The sequence below is a fragment of the Desmodus rotundus genome, chromosome 7 (assembly GCF_022682495.2).
Source record: "Desmodus rotundus isolate HL8 chromosome 7, HLdesRot8A.1, whole genome shotgun sequence".
Classification (NCBI taxonomy): domain Eukaryota; kingdom Metazoa; phylum Chordata; class Mammalia; order Chiroptera; family Phyllostomidae; genus Desmodus; species Desmodus rotundus.
In genome coordinates, this window is record NC_071393.1 from 107,600,302 (window position 1) to 107,620,060 (window position 19,759).

Consider the following 19,759-nt stretch of genomic DNA (forward strand, 5'->3'; position numbering starts at 1 on the left):
CATTTTATGTACTTTACACCACCTGCCAAAAACACACATGTCTGCACAAAGAAAATGCATTAAAACAGTAGTTTCTCTCTCCGCTTTAGGGGATAAGGGATAGATTTTCTTTAGTCTTACAATTTACATGTCTAATTTTTTTTTAACAGAAGAGATCAACTGTTATACAGAGTCCAGCAGAAGTAAGGCCTGCTTGAGTGTGGTTGGCAGGATAATAACATGAGTGTAATAATTTATAGTTTTAATTTGAACATTTCAACTAAAATGTCATATGTTGTGCTTGAGTGTGATATTGTTGTTACAGAATAACATGCTTATTATTTTGTAATAAAATATTTTGTAAAAAGAAAAGGGGGGTGTTATTTGTGCCAGACCCTGTATTATCACAGTCCTTGGCGCTGTGAAGATAACAGGCTTTTAAACGGCATCTTTGATCTACTTCCTGTTTCTTTTCCTCTATGGTCATTGTTACTCTTTCTATACAGGGGTTTTCTTTGAAGAGATAGCGAAAGGGTTACATTTCTTTCTGTTTCATTTCTGTGACCAGTTTCCAAGTTATCACTCACAACACAACCTCTGACCCACGTGTAAGTGCTCATTAGTTTTCAACTATTTGATTTTCATGTATAGTAGTAACTTTAATAATAATTAATGCCTTTGACTTAGTCATTCCACTTCTGGGAATCAGTCAAAAGAATTAGAAGCAACACATGTACTACTCACTGTAGTCTGGCATAAATAAGTAAATGTACAACAACAATGGAAATTTATGTATCTACCCATCATTAATTCACACAGAATTAAAACTAGTTTCTGAAATAACATTCAAAAATGCTTATCTTCTAATGTTACATTAAAAAAAGATCCAAAGACGAATATGATTATGGTCACAGCTGTAACTAAGTACATAAAAATGAAAGTGAAACTGCAAGACTAAATGAGTTGTCAATGAAATGTCTACCTCTTTTTTCTTAAAGAGAAATAATGTTGATAAAACCAAAGTATATTGCGTTTTTTGTTCTTCTATATAATATATTAGAAGTTATTATTAATATGTCAATTGATAGTAAAGTGTGTTAAAAATCAAAAGGACTAAAAGACTAAAAGAGAATGCATTTAAATACTTACAGTAATTGGTTTCAAATAATGTCTGTTGTTTTTCTTCTTTCTACTTTATGTTTTAGCAAATTTTTCTCAAATGAATCTGCCTAATTTAAAAATAGCAAAGTATTTTCACAGATGTCTCTCCTTCCACTTTTAAATAAAACTAAATTCATTAAATATGTACATAAATCTATGTATATCAAATAAATATTCATTGATGATAAGTGTACACCAATATAGAGATATATGTAGATAAGTTATATACTTATGTAATTTATAGATATATAAATATATAGATAAATTTCCCCTTGCCATTTTTAACTATGGAAGCATTCAAATGTCTATTCAATTTTAATTTACCTAACTGATGAAATTAATGTCTGTTTACATATTTTAATTTATCTAACTGATGAAACTGAAACCCTTGCCATATTTTTATCAGAAAATTCTAATTTAAATTATTTTTATTTTTCATATCTTGGAGAAATAAAAAACCCATGATGTAGAAGGAACAGAATTAAACTATAACATAATATAAACTCATGAGGGCAGGGAATTTTCTCTGTTTTGACTACCAGCATTAACCTCAATGCATAGAACAGTTCAAGAGCTCAACAAATATTTATTGAAACAAACACACATGAGAAAAGGAGAGAAGGGGAGACAACAGAACAAACTGGGAAATGTAAGGCTAGAGTTAGAACTGACGCTCTAGACTAACAGTGTAGTTTAGATCCGGTCATGGAGCTGCCTGAACCGTCATCTGTTCCCTTGACTCTAAAGGGAGTGGGACAAAGAAAACTAAAGCTTAAGGTTCCTCAACATCTATAATTCTATATTAAGTGAACTCAAAATCATCAAATTATATTTTCAAGATAATAATTTTCCAGTGTCTCACTGTCAGAGGAAAATAACTTTAAAATCTAGGGCCTCAATTCCAAATCCCATTACAATGTTGAATATTAATCAACTATTTCAAAATTCACTTATCCAGTTTTCTGTATCACCTAACAGTTACTTGATTCACAACAAACATTTACGGCCTTTCTAAGAAGATGATTGTCATATAAATCAATTAATTAATTTGCCAGCGACAGTAGAGCTGGCTAATGTCCCTCTCCAAGGAGTATTATACACATTTACACTGGGTGATCTGCAGAAATCGCAGGTTGTGGAGATAAGGCATTGTGCATGGAATGTTCAGCAGAGAAGTACGCTTCTCTGCACACAAACATTTTGTATACTTGCAGGGCTGGGAACCCCTGTTCATCTTGATGAGTGTGGAATATCTGATGCTAGTTTTTAGGTCAGCTCCCACTGGGTGCAAGCAGTTTAGCTGTAAACATTTTAGAGCCTGAGAAAATTAAACTTCCCTTAAAGCCCTAAAATTAGTAGAAAAGTTCACACTCAACATGAAAGTTGTTGTTTGGTCTATTTGTATTTTCTCAGGTCTCTGCATTAAGTTGTATGAAGTATTTCCCTTCTAAACCACAGAAAACAGGATTGTAAAACAGAAGCAAATGTGAAGGCTTCATAGAGTAGGTAATAGAAACTTTAAAGACGAGACAGAAACAGCATTACACCATAATTAAAGGAGTACTACAGATAATGACATGCTTGGGGATTATGGTCCTCTGAGGTGCTGGTTTTAGAGCCAGAGTGTTTTCAAAAATGTGAAGCACATTATGTGGTGAGTTAATGACATGGATTCAATGAATAGATACAAATTATCTCAGTTATTCATCAGTGTGTACAGCTATCTAATACAGCCAACGAATCTCTAAAAATTGAGCATTTGAAGTTTACTTAGGTGGTGTCCTGAGAGTGTATGTGGGGTTATAGTGATGGTTCTATTTGACGATCCTTCTCCAGAATGGACTTGATACATTTGGTGTGTTGGGCAGCCCTTCACTATCGTTGATTACTGCAGTAGGCTCACAAACTTTAGTATGAATGCATATGCACAATATTTATTCATTTATAGATGAACAATACTATGAGCTTTTACATTACACTACTTTAAGAGCTTTGTGTATTTATAGGAAGTGTCATAAAGTGATATTTTCAAGGAAAAGAACAGAAATAACAAGATGATGTGTATTAAAATTAAGGAATTATGTAGGAGGATTAGAACAGAATCTTCTCAAACATTTAGAACAGATGCCTGCCAATCTTCAGTGATCCACATCCAAAGCCATTCTATTGAAAACTTACCAGTATATTGAATACAAGCTTAAAGACACTTTTAGATACATAAATAAATCTTTTTTTCTTTTTTTCACATATTGTAGTTCAGGTACAGTTGTCCCCATTTTCCCTCCACAACTCTCCCCCACCCCAACCATCCCCGTAGGTAAATAATTCCTACCTACTAGAAATAACCACGGATGTAGCTTACAGATTTGTTTACACACACACCGAGTGAGCCAACTAGCTCTTATTAAGTAGTCATAAAAAAAATAGAGAGTATCCTTATATTGGTAAGAAATGATGGTAACCACCTTTAAAAAGGTAGATTATATGGTAAGACACAGGGTGGCAATTCTGAGTTTGGCACTATTGGCATTAAGAACACATTGATTATAAATAGAAACCCAAACATGTGCCCAAATTAAGGAAGTTAGAGCATATTATTAAAAAATCCAAGATAAAGACTAAATTGAAAAACAGCTCTATCTTGAAATTCTTCTGTTTTCTTTTCCCAGGAAAGCATTTGGAGTCGATGCCTATAATAATGTCCATTTTATCACTAAGTCACCTAACATTCATATGTGGGAGAAAGGACAGCTGCCCTATTCAGCCCATTGAATTAATGCATCCAGTGTCCTAGCACTCTCCTTAAGCTGGAACGTGTGCCTTGTGCTGTGCAGGGATGGAGACATGCAAGAAATAAAAATCCTTCCCTCAAGACTCTTTAATTTTGTAAGTGAGAGAGACATGCAAAAAAATGTACAAAATAGGGGGAGGAAAGTTCTACAGGACCAGGACAGGCAAAGCATGCACACGCATGCACACACTGCTTTGGATTTGAGGGGAATCAGGAAAGACCACACAAAGAAGGTAGTGTTTGAGTTTAACCTGCAGGCTGAGGAACTCTAACGTGTATCATTTGAAGCATGGATAAATGATGTTATAATCACAACTTGGAAGTTTAAAGCAAGACAAGTATGCATTTTTTAACCAAAAAATGTTACAAAGTTTGCCCTTTAAAAATGTCTAAATTAATTAAGTTCATCATCATAATATAGAGAGCAAAACTACCTGGTACATAGTTCAGTATTTCAAAACACAGAAATGTGGATGCAAAAAAAAAAATTCTAGGGCTTGGGAAAAATTCTTTTAGGTATGTAAAGTGTGAAGCACTTGACATCTAATAGCAAGTATGCAGGAAGAAATCTAAAGTGCAGAATAAAAGTCATTTTCACAGGTTCTCAAAATAGCAAAATATTATTCATTCACATCTCAGATTTTTTTTTCTTTTTGGAATACAAATAAGAAGCAAGCTTTTAATTCTGAGAACCATAATTTATAAGTTTTCTTTGATAATGCACAAATATTTATAAGACATGGACTGATTCTAATTATTAAATGGAATCTCAACCTCAGTACTAGAAATTACCTTTTTACACTATGAAGTTCATTTAATTCTGCTTTTTCCTTCCTCATGATGCCCCCTCCTCCCAACCCATAACAACTAATCCCTCCATCCAAAATGTATATGAACAAGCACATTCTTTTGAGATTTGAAGTTACAATTAAAATACTTACAGATTGTGTTAGATAATCAACAAAACAAACAAGCAAGCAAAACAGAACCAGACACATGGGAATAAAGAACAAACTGACAGTGACCAGAGGGGAGAAGGGAGGGGGATAATGGGGGAAAGAAAGGGAAGGGTCAAGTCAAGGAACACGTACAAAGGACCCATGGACAAGGACAACAGAGCGGGGAGGATTGAATGTGGGAGGGGAGGGGAGGGCAGAGGAGAGTAATGGGATAAAAATGGGGACAACTGTAATTGAACAACAATAAAAAATATACAAATAAATAAATAAAGGCACTATCATACTCACTGAAAAAAAAGATTAATGACTCCAATCACATGATTTTAATAATTAGTAAACATAGCAATGACAAACTGTAAAAGCAACAAAATAAATATCTTGGAAGCAGGTCTATTATTAATAGGGAAATGCCATTTTTATAGTCTCTGAAAGGTACCATACATTTTGTTGAGTCACTTGGAAGTAACCTGGCTATTTTAGCCATACCAATAAATCTGTTCACATTAGGTAATTATAGGGTAGGAACAAAAAAGCAAGAAGATATTAAAGAATATAAAATGTTATGCATGCATCATGAACTTAATTTAGAATTCTTTGTGTTTCATAAAAAAGGGGAAGGTCAAAAAAAGTGGAGGTGGAAGAACTGAAAGAACTTCAAGTTGGAAAAAGACATGGACTGCAATTATCTTCACATGCCCTATTTAGAAAGCCATCTTGAAGCCACCCTTCAGTGTTAAAAAAAAAAAGAAGGTATTTGTTGACTACGTTTTTAATCTTTCCATTAATTAGTTATGCTTCAGAACTCATTCGTTAAACACCTTAGGGTTTTGACACACTAAAGAATTATGTACCTCCCAAGAGACTGTTTAGAGGCAAGGATCCAAAAGGATGAAACTGCACCTGTTTTATGAATTCAAAGATCTTAATTAACTTTAAAATGACCTCCCTTCTATACCTTTCAATTGGCAAACGAATCGGTATTAAGAGAGGGCAAGGCCTGCTTATTTCTCCTATCAGATCAACGTAGACAAAGTCTCATTTTTCCAAGTGTACTCAGATGTGAGGGATGCTATTTCTGTTTAACCCTTACAAGGCAAAAAATCATTAGGCAAGATGAAAAAGGACATATTTCAATGTTCAAAGCCACATTCACAATGAAGATATAACAGTTATGAATATCTGTGCACCGAATAACACAGCAACAACCACTCTAAAGCACAGACTACAGGAGGCACAAGGAGACACAGATAAAGCACATTAATAATAAGATACTTTAACATGCCACTGTCTATTCAAGGACAGATCAAGAAGAGGAAAAAATAAGAAAGGTATAGAAGACCTAATCAACTTACGATAGAAAACCTAAAGATATTTATCAAATTTTGCACCCTGATAATTCTTGGAACTTTCCACTGTTTGTAATTATTCCAAAAGAAAACTACCACCAAAAAATTGGAAGAAGGAAGAGGAGGAGAAAGAGGTGGCGGGGGGCAGGGGGAGGAGGAGAGGGGAAGGAGAAGAAGCAAAACAGGAGAAGGTGCAAAGGAATGGACATCATCAAAATGTCAGCAGTAACTATTTTCCAGGCAGCAGCAGGCACCCAGCTTCAGCTGCCTGGAAGACAGCTGAACACAGCATGGTGTGAACACAGCATGCGTCTGGGCCATGAAGTACAGTCATCTCTCTCTAGCAGCTTCATACTGGTCTCCTGCACAAAGTCGCCAGGAGTCCACAGTCCTAGTATACAATCCCCTCAGATTGCCTCTCCTCTAAACCCAGGCTGGAGGAAAGCTCAATACCAGGACAAGTTCCCTACACTTGTCTCTGCATCTGTCTCCTCCTAGATTATCCAAATCACACAGATTGGTGGAGTGCAGGGACTTTGCTGGGTCCCACTGCACAGATGCAACCCCACCAGACTGGTGCCACCCCCACCAGTCCTGCTTACTTCTGCCTTGGGGAGATCACTTCCAGGTCAAAATGTTTTTTAAAAAAACAAAAACCTTTTGACTGCTTTTTGGCTGAACTAATATTTGTTAGAGGCCCATGGAAAAAACAAACAAAGGTTGCCAGAGAGGTAGGTGTACAAATAACGACTCATTAAGCCCAGAGATGAAAAGTCTCTGAATCCCAAGATTTTTGAGGAGGATAAACAAAAAACACACACTCAAGGAAATAAAATGTGACAGATATGTGATGAGATTGGTCCAATACCCAGAGGCCCTGTGTTCATTTTTACTGTGTCACTGAGCAAAACCAGCTACCATTTTACTTTAAAAGGAAAAGAAAATGCATTTTGCCTTTCTCACTGAGCAAATGATTGCAGCTTAGCAGACCCAGACTGCACTCAGGGCTTTCTCCTTTTTTTTTTTTTTAAGAAAAGAAGTTACCAAGGTGAAGCTGTGATGAAGAATATGGGGCAAAGCAAATGGCAATGAGTACACAGCTGAGGTCATTTATCACAACGGTCCTCACATTACTGTAATATATTTGATATCTGTTTGCCCAACCACCATCAACATGAACATGCAGGAAAAGAAAATGCACCTGTTCGGGGCTTGTGTTTTATCCTCTTCTTTAAGTAAAATAGAATGGTTGTAGTGTGCATATACTACAAAGGATTGTTCTAACAAAATGTACACCTTGTATGAAAGATTATATACAACTCCTTATACTCCAGGAAACAAAGCAGAACAAGCACTAAGTGGCATTAAACACACCCCCAGGGCTGAGTCTAAAATGCTGTGTGAATTTTTCTCGCAAAAAAAAAATCAAAAATCAAAATAGTTACTAATTGAAATTTAATGATAACTATAATAGTATTTCTAAACAGATAAGAAAAGACTTACCAACAACGGTGTTCAGTCATTTGCAACCCTCAACCATTTTCTCCAGCTCTTACAAATTTTACAGAACCTGTTCTCCTGTGAGGGGTCATTGTTTCTAGGTTCTCAATTCTGTCTTTGCCAGGCAATTATGCTTTTTGAAGTCATTTCTCCATTTCTTGTGCTGGATATTGCTTTTGCAGTTGCTAAAATACATCAGCCAATCTTGTACTTACCAGAGTAAGTGGCATTCAAGCTATGCTAGGTTGACCTCGGAAGCTAAAAAATCCAATAGTTTAAAATTGAGCTCATTTTTCATGAGACACAAGCCAGGAAAATGTGATCAAAAGGGAGTTGACAACCTGCAATTCTAACTTATTTTACTTGAGGAAAAAAAACTAGGTTGATTCTCCTCCGACCTCATTATTGCTTCCTTTTATATCTATGTGAGATTCATGAATCTGCTGCTGATATTTGAGTGAAAATAATCTAAAATATCATTTAGCATTTGTTATAACAATATACATACATATTACACTGTCCCCAAACATGTGAATTTTTTTAAAAAAATTTGTCATTTATATGCATTGTCACTGCCTTTTTTGCTAGTACAACTAACTAGCAAGTCCCTGAATTCTAGAATAAATTTATTAACCAAATAATTTTCCTGGTTTGTGAATGGACAGAACCAGCTTTAAAAGCCTAAATTTATTCACATCGTGATTACTCCATTATAATGGGTCAGATTCATTTATCTCCTCATCACTTTCAGCTCACCACTTAGGTCCACTGGGATACGGTAAAAAGATTGAGAGTAAATGATCTGAACTCAAGCTCTGACTCATTTACTAACTAGCTGGGCAAGTCACTAACTTTTTTGGGCCTCCCTTTGCTCATCTTTAAAAGAAAGTGTTGAATTAGACAGTTTCTATTGCCCCTCTAAAAGTAGCATCCTAGATTACCAGCCTGAGAGTCACTCCCCAAGCCATTTTCACACTCGTCAGCGTGGAGGTACAGCCACGCTAGGCTATGATGAGCTCTAGTCTAAAAGGTCCTATCCTACTGTTGCCAAGAAAGGTTCATCAGACCCTCACGCAGCCCATTGAGCTGTGACGGATACTAATGTTCCTTGCTGAAGTAGCATTACTAGTTTTCATTAAGATTCATCATCTCATTAGTGACCCAATTTCTGAAGTCAGTAAGCAAAGGAAATTTCTCTTAAGAAACCCGAGAAGTGAAAATCTCTAAAACTGTTACGTGTTTGCTACTACATTAGGAAAGTTCACAGTACCTAAAATAGCCACCACCTCATCATCCTGGATGACTTCCAAGGATCCTGACACCACAAAGCAGAGGGCATCCACACTTTCTCCCGCGTGGTAAATGAGGTCCCCGGGAGCACAGTGAATAGTTTGGAATTCTACCGCCAAGGCGCGCAGACAGCCATCACTGGCCAATCGAAAAGCAGGATGTTCATTAAAAACCTTCCGGTTGAGATGAACACAGATATCAGCTCTCATGTCCTTGGGGCAGATAGAGAGAACCTGAAGAAAGGGAAAGATAAATAAGTGAGAAGGAAAGAGAAAGTGGCTATTTCACAAAAAGTTGTGCAATAAATATTTATTGTCTATGACAAAGTCTACAACACACTGTACCAGACACTCCGAAGGAAAAGTTGTAAGACACAGCTCTACTCTCAAAGACCAAATAACCCAGTGAGATGGGCTGATGAGCATACGGACTATCACAATACAGTACCACATAGTGAGGCTTTGAGAGGGGAGTGGATCTCTCCACAGAACAGTCTTGAGGTGGTCAGGAAGAGTCTCAAAAAAACGTGTAATGTAACTGCACCCAAGAGCCAACTAAAATAGGGCATTAACATTAATTTTTGTATAGTTTCTGTCTTAGAATTTTTATAACTAAATGAAAATTCAGGATACTGTTCTTTATGCCACTTTGAAGGTGGATTTATAGAAACCAGTTATAAGAAAACACAATCAACAAAAGCACCCTTGCGACTTCACGTGCTGTCCCTGGCTGATATAACTCCACTTTTAATGTGTTTTTTCCCACTCTGAATTTTTTTTTAATTTTACAAATGAATTTATGTCCAGGAAGTGAAAAGTGTATTCACCAGCCTTCCGTAGGGCTAGGCAACTACAAATGCCAAAGCCGGCAAAGTGGGCACGTCATTTTGCTGGCGGCCCTTGCATTCTGGTTTCTGACTCCTAAAGACTGCTGAGGGCAACAGCAGAATCCGAGCTCTAGGCATCCTTTAGAAGAGCCGGGGTTAGAGAGCTTTAATTGCCGATAGCTTTCAGACAGGGCAATCAAAGACCCAGATGAAAATGGACATTATCATCATATTTAATCAGATCATCATCAAGCAAGAAGTGATTACAGAAGTCAGTATCACCCTCTCTAAAGATGCATGTGCAAACTCACTGAGAATCTTCCCCCAATCCCCTTGGTAAACTATTCCTTATAATCAGAAATGATTTTCTTTGCTAGGCTTTAAATCCTTCAAGCTGAAGTCTAAGTTATATTGAATAATGTTTTAATATAAAATAATTTTCTTTCTTACACTAATTTCATATTAACCTTTAAGAATTACCTAAAGCTTAAAATAATCCCCTGATTATTCTTTTTTAAAAGATTTTATTTGTTTTTATAGACAGAGGGGAAGGGAGAGAGAAAGAGAGGGAGAGAAACATTAATGTGTGGTTGCCCCTCGTGCACTCTCTACTGGGGACCTGGCCCACAACCCAGATATGCGCCCTACCTGGAAATCGAACCAGTGACCCTTTGGTTCACAGGCCTGCACTCAATTCACAGAGATACACCAGGCAGAGCCTGATTATTCTTTTTATTTGGAGCTCACTATCAATGAAAAATTGGTTACTTCACTGTGTAGAAGACAAGCCTATCATAAATGTAAAGAGCATTAATTAAATTATGCTTTCCATATCCCTTCCTTTAATTGCTCCTAAAGCTGTATATATCAGTTCACATACTTAGTATCTGGGGGGGCGGGGTTCATACTCCTTTGAATTCCCATAGGCAATAGCAATCAGCTCACCTAGCTTTCTGAAAAATCTCGTCTTGGAGGAACAGAATACCTAACAAGAGCTTCAGGAGTAATTGACACTTTCTTTCCTTTCAGTTGCTTTCCATAGTAATGTAATGTTTTCTTTAATATATTAACTTTTAGTGACCTCTGACAACTTAGTCATTCAGTAGGCACTCACTGAGTTTTTACTGTGGGGCACACCACTGCATTAAGCCCCATGGAACTAGAAGGAGAAATAAGACACTGTATTTGCCTTGGAGGAGCTAACCATGCAGTAGGGAGAGGTAGGCATGTAAAGAGACAACTATAATACAATGAGAAAAATGACAGGGCCTGGCCAGGTGACATGGGGCATGTGCTGCTTAGATCATAAGTCACTACTTATGATGTAGGGCACCCTTAGATTGGGCTCAAGAGGACATAGGCCTGATTGCAAATCTATCACTTACTACCTCTGTAACCTAAGGTATACAAAATCTATCAGTACCTCTATAACTCATGTTATTTAATCTCTCTCAACCACATCTGTGAAATGGGTCGATAGTGCTTATTTCATAGGCTCATTACAGGAATTAAATGGAAGTTTAGCCCAGTTTAGCCTTGCACATGGCAGGAGCTAAAGAAACGCTGTTTTTTATTATCCTCATTGCAACATTGAGTGTTCCTACAAAGTTTATTGTCACTGTAGCGCCCTACAAAAGCAATTTGCTCTTTTTCATTTTCCACCCCTGTCTAAATTCTGTATCATGGCTGTCTGATGAGATTCCAGGCACAATTAAGGATATATTTCAGCATGAACCTAAAGATATCTCAAGGTGAAAATGAAATTAGTGCTAGGAAAGCAAAAAATTAAAAATAATTTTAAAATACATGCACATTAACATTACACTGAATAGCTTAATGGAAAAATGGATCATTCTATTTCTATCCCATTTACCTTAAAGGATTTTCATTGTTTTAGGTTCATTTTGGTAATAGTCATTTTATATCTTCTTAATTATTTCTTTCAGGATTCATGCTGCAAATGAAACCTTCCAATGTTAGCAACATCCCATGTTTAGTAGCGTATCAAAAGAGGATTTTTGTTATTTTAAGTGCATCTTTCCTTTCTTGTTTTACTTCACTTATGACAGATTTATTCTTTGACTGATGGAATAGACCGAAGTGTGGATGTCATAAACTGACAAGTTAAAACTTGGTGTTAAAATAGACCAAAGCCACACCCAGCTCTTTCCCATCCCTAGATAGAGCATGTGCCTTACGTGGTATATCTGTCATTCAAATACGAGTATAGTATTTTTTTCTGAACATGAAGGCACTAATAAATGTCTTAGATAGTAAAAATTTAGTTTAAGTGATAAAATAAAATTATAATTCAAGATGATGCTAAGACCTGGTCTATTAATCCCAATTTCAATGTACTCTGTCTGAATGTCATATCCAGTCTCTTGTCAGGTCCCTAATGGGTATCTCATAGTCATAAACAAATGAAATTACATTCTAATAGAAAATATTCAAGTTCAAGTGACTTATGTTAGTCTTCAGGTTGATTATTTATCCCCTCTTCATACCCGGATGCATATAAAATTAGATTCTTAATTGAGACAATAAGTTTTCTCTTTGGAAGAGCTATGGTTGCATACAAGGAATCATTTTAGAATTCTGTAAACAAACCCTGAAAAAAAATAATGCCATGGTCTGGAAAAGAAAACTCTTTTGAAATTATTTATGATACCAGTTCTAGATTAAGAGGAATCTTAACAGTCATCCCTCCGGCTCCAAAGATCTAATCTCAACACTGCAACTCAAGAACCCTTAGTACAACACAAATACAATCATGTTACCTCACTTTCTTAAAATATCCAATGGCTTGCTCCCCCAAGTAAAGCCAACGTCCTAACCAAGCATACCAGGTTCTGTATGATGGGACCCTCCTTCAGACGCCTCCCTGACTACCTTGCTCCAACCCTGCATTCAGTCACACGATATTTCTCACCTCTCTGAACCTGCTGTGCTCTCTCATGACTCTGCCTTTATACATACTGTTCCTTCTGACTGGCATGCCCCGTTATCCCCTTCTCTGCCCAGTCAACTCTGATCCATCCACCAAGCACAGACCATCCTCTCTCTGCCATAAATTCAACATACACGCAGCTCTCTCATAGAACTTGGTATTGTATAGAAAGGGAAAATGAGAGTAAGAAGTGTTGTGATCTATATTGTTTTAAAAATAATAACAACACACAATAGTAACATTAAACTATCACAGAGTTCAAAGGACTTTAACTTAATGATTTCAAATTTTTATTTTCAACAGTAAAGTCATTCCTTAGTTTTTAATGAAGTATTACCTTATGCCCAGTGTAAAGCTGGTGCAAGCAGAATTATGCTGGGTAAAGCTCTGATGGGAAGGCAGACTCCCAGGTAGGACTTCAGAGGGGCATTTTCAGTCATTCATTCAACTCATAGCTATCGAGTGCTAGGGGTGTGTTAGTTAGATGCTGGCTACTACGCAGGCCATCCGGATTCACAAGCAAAAACTCTCCTAGTGCCTGCCTCCCCGGAGCTTCCAGTCAGGGATAGCTTGAAAAATCTCTGTTCCTAATCCAGTGTCCTATTTTGCAGATAACGCGACTGTACAGCATCAAGGTCATGTGATTTCCTCAAGGCCTCTCAATAAATTAATAGTAAAACCTAAAACTCCTGACTTCCAACTCTTAAGCCATGCTCCTCAGTGAAGCTCAAACAGGAATGGAATAGAGCATCTGGCATTTTCTGATGTTTTCTGGTTCTTTGCATAGTCCAAAAATATAAATGCTGATTTCTGAAAGTTCATTTAAAGTCCAATTAATCAAATCATAGTTTATTTATTAGGAAATCACTGTCACCACCACCACCACCACAGAACTGCCTAGATTTCTTGGCAAATTTGTTTTCATTTCTAAACACTTTAATTTTACCTCCAGTAAATGTATTATGTTTCAGTGTGTTGGTAACAACATATGGATTCATTAGTAAATTATTTATTTAACCTATTACTATTTGCCAAAAGTCAGTCATCTTATCTGAAATATAAGTTTTAATATATTGATGAAAAGGACCTAAGCTAGATATTGACATAGAAAGAACATTTCATAAATATCAGTCTCCTGAGTTCCCTTCCTCCATCACTTTCATCCATTATGGTCTCAGTGATTCAGAAAAAGCGTAGAAGAGTGAGCCTGAATACTTTAATTAGAGGCCAATGAGTTCAATCAAGATCCTCTGAGGAAAAGCTTGACTGGAGAGAGTTAAAAGAAGGCAGCTTTATCCTCTCTCTTATTCATTCTTTGAATATACTTCAAAATGTATTTGAACAATCTTTACACATAGAAGACATAAAAAAACATGAAGAAAATAAATTTTCTCCATTATTTACACATATTTATATACCAGTTTCATAAAACTTGAATCTCTAAAGGTTTATTCCCTGCTATAATCACCCATTATTATAATATAATCATTTCCCATGTCATAAAATACTGATTTAAAGGTACGATTTGAATCACTGCATAATATTCTATTATATAAATGAACACAATTAATTTAACCACTGCATAATAATTGGATATTGAGATTTTTAGTTTTCTCTTTCATAAACCAAGTTGCAACAAATACCTTGTACCTGTATCTGATTTAGAACAGGTTTTTTTAGAAGTAAAATTAATGGGCAAAATATAAAATAACTCCTAAGTCTCTTACAAATTGCCTTTTAGAAAAGGTGTGCCAAATTACACTCCTACCAGTAGTGTATGAGAGTGTCTATGTGTTTTTAATAAGCCCCCTGAAATCTTCCAATTGCATTTGAAAGAGAAAAGGCAATTTATGTGAAACAAAAGTAGATTTGTAGAGTGTAATGACATAGAAGACTAGAGAGTATCAGTTTTTAGCCATCTCCTACCACTACACCCTAGTTCAGTGACCACAGACTGGCCACTTTAATTAATCTATAATAAATTTCTAATGTGAAAATGGGGGTAATAAGGATTTCACTTTAAGTGTCTGAAAGTACTAAACTAAATAAAGCTCCCTCTGAGTTCCGTTACTGCTCTAAAGTAAATTACTTCATTGATTATCTATAAAATCCCCTATCAGGAGTAATGAAGTGTCAGCTATTTTTAACAATAATTGACAAATGAAGAACAGTCCCCTGTTTTCTTTCTTAGGACAAAGGAATAAATGCATTAATGATATTATTGAAGCTACCACTGACGTTCTTCAAAATTACTACTTCCTTTGATGCCATTAAATTATGCACTGCTGATTAATCTCCCCTTGCCAAACCAATTAATTGGTATTAAGTTAGTGAAAATCTGTGGGAAGATTCAGGCAAGTGACATTTAAACACCAAATATTTTCACAATACTTCCTGGGAATGAGGTGCTCAAAGACTGCCAACAAATGAAGTAAAGTTCTCTACAGGCATTCAATTCTCATCCATTTTATGGAAAGAAAATAAAGCTCATATTATTAGGAAGAAAGGGCAAAATGAGTCAGCCACGTGGACCAAGGAAGAGCAGATGTCTGGATGTTAGTCTGCCCACTCCTGGGGTTATCAGAACCTCCAAGGAATTAACTCAGGAACAATGTAATGAAATAAAACCAAAGCAAATTAACTTTCATTATTTAAAAGTGAAAGGTCATATTAGCAAGAGAAGACTGTTGTAACCAGTGAGAGATTATAGGTAAAAATTCATGGGTTTCACTTTAGAGATAAATTTCCTGTGAATAGACTTCATGTACAAAAGCTTAAGCTTTTTGCTTAAAAAACACAGAGAACCAACTCTATCATGTTTTTCATGGTCTTGGTTTTGCAGTAGGGAATAAGGGAAAAAAATAGCAATTGTTACCATTTTTTAATTTCTTAAACCAGCAGATATTTGGGGACACTAACTTTTCAAAGTTAGGACTCTGATGAAATTCAGACACTCTCTGTTCTCTAGTCTTAATCTCATGTCTGTCCTTTTTAATGTGCATATATTTGATTAAATACGAATAGTTTTCAACATGTGAACATAGTTTCTAAAATTAGAAATATATTTTAAAGTATATTTTACTAGTTATCCAGAGTGGAAATAATATTGGCAACAACCCGGCCGTGATCTTCTTACAGTCACCTACAACAAAGGAGGTTCCCAGCCTCCCAGCTTCTTTAAAAGAATGAGTTCCTCACGTGGGCTGCACGAGGAAGTGAATGGGCACTTCCATTACCTGTCTCTAAAGCTGAACATACATATGTATCCTGAAATAAGGTCACTTTTCTTATTTGCATGCGTCCTGAGCTGTATGGGGGAAATATATATATATATTTATCTATATATTTATTTATCTGTATTTATGTATATTTATTTATATACGAGGTCCATTCACGAAAAGTCCAGCCGTTGTTAATTTAAAGAGAAAGGTTTGCGCAACATCGATGTGACCTGGCAGCCAAGGAGAGTGGACTGGAATGCACATGGGTGAACGATGACGACTTCACTGTACTAGTCAGTGGGGTGAATAGACACTGTTAAATGAGCCTGTGTACTGTGTGGTCATCACATTCAAAATGACTGAGTGTGTAGAACAACAAATCTGCATCAAATTTTGCATTAAGCTTGAACGTTCCTCCATGGAAACTATTCAGATGATTCAGAAGGCCACAGCTATGGGCAACTGGTAATCGGCAGCTTCATTATGACAACACGCCCTCTCATGCATCATGTCTCATGCAGAATTTTTGGTGAATCATCAAATCACTCAGGTGACTTGACCTCCCTACAGCCCAGATTTGGCGCCCTGCAACTTCTGGCTTTTCCCAAAACTAAAATCACCTTTGAAAGGGAAGAGACTTCAGACTATGTATGAGATTCAGGAAAATATGACAGGGCAGCTAATGGCAATTCCAACAAAGGATTTTGCAGTGTTTTGAACAGTGGAAAGGACACTGGGAGAACTGTGTGAGGTCCCAAGCTGCCTACTTTTAAGGGGACTGAGGTATCATCATCCTATGTACAATGTCTCTTGTATCTTGTATCTTCTTCAATAAATGTCTCTATTTTTCATAGTGCATGACTGGATATTTTATGGATAGACTGCATATTTATATACTTATATTTATTTATTTTTAAGTTTAAGAGATACCTTTAAAGCTCATTAGTATTCTACAATATCCTAGAAACCAAATTATCATCTTTTTGCTAGAGCATATTGTATTAACATTACTGAAAGCTTTTGGGGGAAATTAGGCCTCCATGAGTTTTGGTTTGTGTATTACTTACATTAATATTTGTCATCAATGTCTTCATAACTGAGAAACTAGACATGTCAGTAACACTCTTCATAAATCAAAGCTTTCACAATTCTTATCATCCAGAAAATAGCCATGAATAACGGAGTAAGTAAAATGTCCTTGAATAGAATGGATGGACTGTCACAGAGCATGTAGGTCTTACATCTAACAGACACTCTCAGATGTCATTAATGCTGCAAGGAACCCTACCAGAGCCTCACATCCTGCAAACATGACCTGGTTTCTGCCTATGGCAAATCAAAGACAGCAGGTTGATAGAAATTTTGCTGGAGGTGAGAGTGCTAACTATAAGGAAAAGCAACAAATGAGAGCTGAATTCCAAACAAATATTCAAAAACCTAAAACGTAATGATGAACATATGGAAACCGAAATTAAAAACATAATACCATTTATAATTCATAAAATAAAGCACTTCAGTATAAATCTAACAGAACATAGACAGGACCTATATTGTGAGAATCACAAAATGCTGATGAAGGAAATCAAAGAACACCTAAATTAATGGAGAAATATATCATTTTAATGCTTTGGAATAACCAACATAAACATAGTAAATATGTCAATTTTCACCAAATTGATCTATGAGTTTAATGCAATTCCCAAAAAGATTCTCTATCACGATAGACAAGAAGCTTATTCTAAAATTTATATAAGGAGGCACAACATCTGGAGTAGCTAAGACCATTGGTAAAGTAATAAAGCAGAAGGTATCACCTACCCAATGTCATGACATACCGTATAGCCATAGTAATGAGGACAGTATAGTAGGGTGAGGAGGGAAGACAGCCTTCACAACAAATGGTGCTGGAGAAACTGGACACATACATTTGAAACAAACAAAAAACAAACAAACAAAAAAACACCTTTAACCAGACCTCACACCTTATACAAAAATTAACTCAAAATGCATTATGGATTTAAATATAAAATATAAGATTATAAAACTTGAAGAAGATGAAAAGATAAATAGATGAACTACAAACTGGGAAAAACATTTACTTGCAAGTCACATACCCAACAAAAGATGAATATCTAAAATTTATAAGAAGTTTTAAACTTCACATTAAAAAATCCAATCACAAAATGGGCAGAAGGCTTGGAAAGGTATTTCACTGACAAGAATATACAAGACAAAAAATAAGCACATGAAAATATGCTCGACATCCTTAACCCTTAGGGAAATCCAAATTGAAACCACAATGTGGTATCATCAAACCCGCCTAAAATAAAAAGCAGTGATAACCCTGAATAGTGAGGCTACAGCTAAATGAGATCGCTCACACACTGCATATACAAATTGTATATCCACTCGAGAAAGAGCACGACAACTCCTCACAAAACTAAATGGATGCTTACCAGATCACCTGGCAATTGCACTCTTGGGCTTTTATCCCAGAGAACTGAAAATTTGTGTTCACTCAAAAAACTACACCTGAAAGTTTACAGTTGCTCTATTAGCCCCAAACCAGAAACAACGTAAACTGCCTTAAGCTGGTGAATGGTTGAACAAACTCGGTACAACCAGCACATGGCATACTACTCAGCAATAAAAAGGAACAAACTATTGTTACAGGGAATAATTTCGATGGATCTCTAGGGAATTATGCTCAATGAAAAAATCTAATCTCAAAGTTCTGCAAGATTATATGTATATAACATTCTTGAAATAATAAAACTAAGAGACAGAGGATAAATTAGTAGTTGCCAGGTTTTAGAAAGGTGGGTGAAGAGGGAAGTTAGATGTAACAGGAGACCCTGGTAAGGCAACTGTTCGGAACTTGACCGGTGGTGGTGACATGAATCTAAGCTTGTGATAAAGTTATTTTGGCCAAAACAGAGAGGGAGAGAGAAAGCGAAATGGGTGCATTTAAAACTGGTGAAATCTGAATAAAGTTGATGATTCCTATTAAAGTCAAGTTCCTAGCTGCGAGGGAAACTTAAGGTATACAGAATCTCTGTATTAGTTCTCATGACTGCACAAGAATCTACAATTATCTCAAAATAAGACTTTTTTCAAAAGTTACAGTTTTGAATTAGCAAAAGCTTGAAGTTTTGTTCCTCCCTTTGAGAGCAGAACAATAGCCCTCCCCCATAACCAGCGCCCCCAGAACATCAAGTAATAATAGGATGTTGCATTTGGTGCCATCAACACACTTTCATTGTGTTGCTTTACATAAACCCCACAACTCTTGAGGAGGCCCCTCAACAGAACTGTCTGTGCGCCTTGGATTTGCATCTACCAGCCTGACAGGAAGATTAGCTGAATCTCACCAGGGACAAGTGTCGTTTGTCCCTGGGCTCCAGAGTAGACTGAAAGCCAAAACTCTGACTTGAGCCCTTAGCCTCTAGCACAAAGCCAAGCGCTTTGGCCCAAAAAACTCTGCTCTGGGAAATCAATTTGCAACCTTATAATTTATAACAGAGCTCTCCATAAAATATTCCAGTTTCGTTTTACATGCCCAGAACACTTCAAAACTGTACTGAAATTTTGATTTAGATGAAGAAGTTTGTTTGGCCTTCGGTAATGTTTTTTAACTGAACAAACTATAATTTTCCCTTTAAAAAACCCTTTATGTATTGTATAGTAGTTTTTCAAATTTTATCTGATCTAACAAGCTGAGGCAGCAGCATCAAAG

At 36.3% G+C, this 19,759-nt stretch overlaps 1 protein-coding gene across 1 annotated transcript in view; it reads right to left on the reverse strand.

Annotated features, from left to right (window-relative positions):
- Positions 1-19,759, reverse strand: part of KCNH5 (potassium voltage-gated channel subfamily H member 5) — a 245,160-nt gene that overhangs the window by 52,455 nt on the left and 172,946 nt on the right. The window contains exon 9 of the mRNA XM_024567911.3: positions 9,007-9,259. Within this exon, the coding sequence (XP_024423679.1) occupies positions 9,007-9,259 (253 nt within the window). The remainder of the gene's footprint in view (positions 1-9,006; positions 9,260-19,759) is intronic.